This window comes from Chiloscyllium plagiosum, chromosome 9 (assembly GCF_004010195.1).
Source record: "Chiloscyllium plagiosum isolate BGI_BamShark_2017 chromosome 9, ASM401019v2, whole genome shotgun sequence".
NCBI lineage: Eukaryota > Metazoa > Chordata > Chondrichthyes > Orectolobiformes > Hemiscylliidae > Chiloscyllium > Chiloscyllium plagiosum.
Window position 1 is genome coordinate 10,456,181 of NC_057718.1, and position 4,330 is coordinate 10,460,510.

The 4,330-nt window shown below is 42.6% G+C and overlaps 1 protein-coding gene across 1 annotated transcript in view; it reads left to right on the forward strand.

Moving 5' to 3' along the window:
* The window catches only part of LOC122552608 (endonuclease domain-containing 1 protein-like), a 7,762-nt gene extending 5,083 nt beyond the window's left edge, over window positions 1-2,679 (forward strand). The window contains exon 2 of the mRNA XM_043695358.1: window positions 1,200-2,679. Coding sequence (XP_043551293.1) covers window positions 1,200-2,279 — 1,080 coding nt within the window. The 3' untranslated portion in view covers window positions 2,280-2,679. The remainder of the gene's footprint in view (window positions 1-1,199) is intronic.
* Window positions 2,680-4,330: the final 1,651 nt, after the last annotated feature.

The following is a 4,330-nucleotide window of genomic DNA, read 5'->3' on the forward strand; positions in this document are numbered from 1 at the left end:
ACACCCCCAGGCTTCCACTCTCATTCCTGATGAAGGACTTTTGCCCGAAACATCGATTTTCCTGCTCCTCAGATGCTGCCTGACCTGCTGTGCTTTTCCAGCACTACTCTAATCTTAACTGTGATCTCCAGCATCTGCAGTACCCACTTCCGCCTATATGAATAGGAAGGGTTTAGAGGGATATGGACAAAATGGTGGCAAATGGGTTCTGGTCGGCATGGATGAGTTGGACCGAAGGGTCTGTTTCCATGCTGCACTTCTCTATGACTCTGTGACTCGAAGAATTATTCAAGGAATAAGGTACTGCAGTTATGTGGATATGTTGGATACCCTGTTGCTGATCTCCTTGAAGAAGAGAAGGTTGAGAGGTGTTTTTAGAGAGATGTTTAAAATGATGAGGGGTTCAGTCAGAGGGATACTGTTCCCATTGGCAGAAAGGTTGAGAACCAGAGGACACAGACGACAGGAGGAAAAACGGGTGATTAGGAAGTGGAATAAGACAATGGTAAAAGGTAGATTCAACTGTAGCTTTCAAAAGGACTGAGACAAACAGGGAAGAGAATAAAATCGGAGGGTGTTCCTTTAGCAAACAACAGCAATGGCCTATTACTATGTGAATTTGTTCTTTAACTATTTTTCAATGCTTTGTGACTCTATTATTGTAAAGTGTTGCCTTAAATAGCAAATGAATTAAAATAAATGAAGACATTTAATAATAATACTTTATTGGTAGAAAAATTAATTAGAAATCAGATAAATTGAAGAAATGGCTTGATTTTATTCATAGGAATTGGTGGAATTCTTTACTGCAGAGGACTTCCAAGTCTGCATCTTCAGGTTTGCGATAGCAAGATTTTTAATCTGTATGGGAATTAAATGTTATAGGGACAAGTCAGGAACGTGGAGTTGAGGATTATCAGATCAGGCATGATCTGATTGGCAGAGCAGAAGGGGAGGTCTAAATGGCCTACTTTTGCACCTGCATCTTACACTTTTGTTGTTGGGGAAAAGAATTACAAGGATGTGAACTGGAGGTGAATCGCATTGCTCCCAGGTTCCTGGTGTGGTGGAGTTTCAGGGCATTGCCTATGTTTAGTCACTGCTGTGGACCTGAAAAGGTAGATGAAGGTCGATCAAAGAAATAAATACCTGTACTAAAGCTCGATCATTTCTCACGCTTGCATTTGTCTTGCTTTCAGATCGACAACCCTGCTAGTGGAAATGAGATGCAGACATGCAATGTGCCTTCCAGTCGCTTTCAGGCAGTTGAGTCCGATTACCGGGATAACAACTATGACCGAGGCCATCTGTACCCATTCAAACTGAATGACAAGACGAGTGCCACAAGTACATGCACCCTCACTAACGCAGTACCCGAACGTCATGGTGCCAATGTCAGGTGGCTTCACCAGGTTGAATCCTTTGTCCGGAGGCTGGCACAGATATGCCACCGGTCCAAACGGACAATGTACGTGGTGACAGGTGCTGACAATCCCACACAAAATAAAATGAACAACAGAGTGTCAGTGCCCGGTCTGGTCTGGTCAGCTCTTTGCTGCACCTCTGCACAGGACCTGAATAATGATCCTTGTCTAAGTGGCAATGTGGTATCAGAGGAAATGGACATACCAACATATGATAACGACTTTTCTTTTGCATTCATGAAAAACATGGAGCCAGAAGCAAATGCTGAGCACCTAATGGTGAGGGAGTTACAGAAAATCCTGGGAGTGGGCAAGATCTTTGACAGGTGCAGGGGAACAACCAAAGATGATGAAGCAGAGACCTTCAAAGAGGTGGAAGCATTGATATCCAAACTGGCAATTAGCACAGAAGATCAAGAGGACATTTCTCTCCCGATACCAGCTGAAGAGAACCCAGCAGCTGATGGTGATGATCTGGCAACACAGCAAGCTGATACACCATTGGAACCAGCCAGCAAAGAGGTTGATGAAGTCTGTGAGTCCACCATCATCAACGCCTTGGCTCCAATTGGAAGGATGATCTCCTTGATCACCAATGGGGTATCAGCCTTTGCCAGACTCATCACAACTGTTATCAACATTGCCCGAATTCTGATGGTGGCCATTTTGAGAGTTCCCTTCGGGATTATCCATGACTGTGCCGGCTGCCTGACCATCATGGTCAAGCATCTGATTGTCACAGTGGCCACGGTTCCCCAAGACCTCTTGGGTATCGTGGCCAGCATTATATCGGACACTGCAGGTGTCATTGCATGGTCCGCCAGGATGATCAAATATCTTGTCAGAGTTCTGTAATCTTTGCTGTTTGAAAGGTTAGATCTTCACATAATACCAAATTGAGACACTCTTTATCAACAATCCCAACTTCCAGGAGTCACCATTTACAACCAGTCCACCCTCTACCCCCAACTATTCAAACATGTCCTCCTAAAACTCATAACCTTTCCAACATCTCTATAAGCATGTCCTCACTAAGTTCTCAAACCCAAGAGAAATCTGCCTGGTCAATATTTATCGCTTAACTAACATCTCAGAAGTGAATTTTTTTCTGAATAATGCCTGGTTTGCTTACTTAGGGACGTTTGCAGTGCATTATGTATATTACAATATTGAGCACACACGCTCATTCATTCATTCATTCATTCACTCATTCACTCATTCATTCACTCATTCATTCGCTCATTCATTCATTCACTCATTCATTCATTCATTCACTCATTCATTCATTCATTCATTCATTCATTCATTCATTCATTCATTCACTCATTCATTCGCTCATTCACTCATTCACTCACTCATTGGCTGAAAAGTACTTTGGAACATCTTAAAAACATGAAAGTTCCTGTATGTTTCAGTATTTCAGACGCTAATTCCTCAGATTAGGGCATTAAGATTATTGGGAGTTTAGTAATATAAATGAAGAAGTCCTTCCTGTTTGACCATCGTTTGTTCTTCAGGCAGTATACTTGTGGAAATTGGATTTATAAATAAGTGACTGTTGGATACTGTATTTGGACAATGCATGGAGAAAATGGAACTAAACAAGTCCCTTATAACCACAAAGTTCTTGAAAAGTGCTATGATATTGTGGTTTCCTTTTCAACATGATTTGTAAAATCTCAGCTTGTCAGTTGTCCAATTAATGTTTAATTTCTGTCCTATTGTGATAGTGTTTGAGTAGTGGGGGCTCTGAAGCTACGAGGGTCTGTTGGGTCAGATACATCTGGTGCTGGATAGTTGAAGCTGAACTAACCAGTAGTAGGAGGCTTGGCAGTCTGATAGTGAGCCAGGTAGATCTGACAGTATTCCAGAATATTGTCACCAAGGACTCAAGGCTCACAATCTACCTTGGATCATTAATAGGCTTCAGTAAGATTAGACCTGTGCAGAAAGTTTTCAAACATTTCCAAGTGCTCTAACAGGTAAAACTATCTCGGTTGGAGAATCTGTTTTAATATCCTGTGATTTGCACTGCCAGTGCAGTAGCTCCAACTATTCAAACACTACCTGTATGTGAGTGGGACAACCTGGAGCTTGAGTCTTCCAAATGGCAGCTGAGCTCTCCTTGAACCCATGATCTCCAGCAGCTGCAAAGAGTAGGGGCAGCAATTGCATAGCAACACCATCACATCCAAGGACCACTGCAAGTCCCTCTTGGATATGCATCATGCAGTTCCTTTGTCCTCGCTGAATTAAAATCCCAGAACTCCCTCCCTGACAGCACTGTCTAGCAGCTTGACCATACAGACTGTAAACTAAAGGCTCACACACACCTTCCCAAGAGCAGGGTTGGGCAATAAATGTTGGCCTTGCTGACAACACTCAGCATCCAAAAATAAATATTAGGACATTTGTCTGTGCACTTCATTATCAAACTAACAAAATCACTATGGGTCAAGGCTTCAGCAGCTTTAGCCAGAAACAGAGTTATGGATTTTAACGCATGTCAGGAACTTGATTGACCAAGTGTAAGCGCTTACACGCATGAAGCATTCTAACTCAAATGATTACGAATCGAGTCAAGCATTGTTGTTACAAACTATTAGCAATCACAAACACGAGGCAAAGGCTGTTTGGAGCAGGGTGCCTGGAGGGGGGGGGGATAATGTCGCAAATGCAAGTGGCTACATGTTTACAGAAAAGGAGGTTGAAATGTGTCAGAGTGGCGTCTGGGGTTTATTGGAGGTAGGGACTAGCCAAATGGATGACCATGAACTTTCCTGATCTTTGGCCTTTAAATGATTCTTTGTCCTATGTGATCACTCTCTATGTATATATTTATACAGGAAATGGGTTTTTTGGTGACTGTACTGGGGTCATGTTGGTGAATTCTTCACCACTTTATT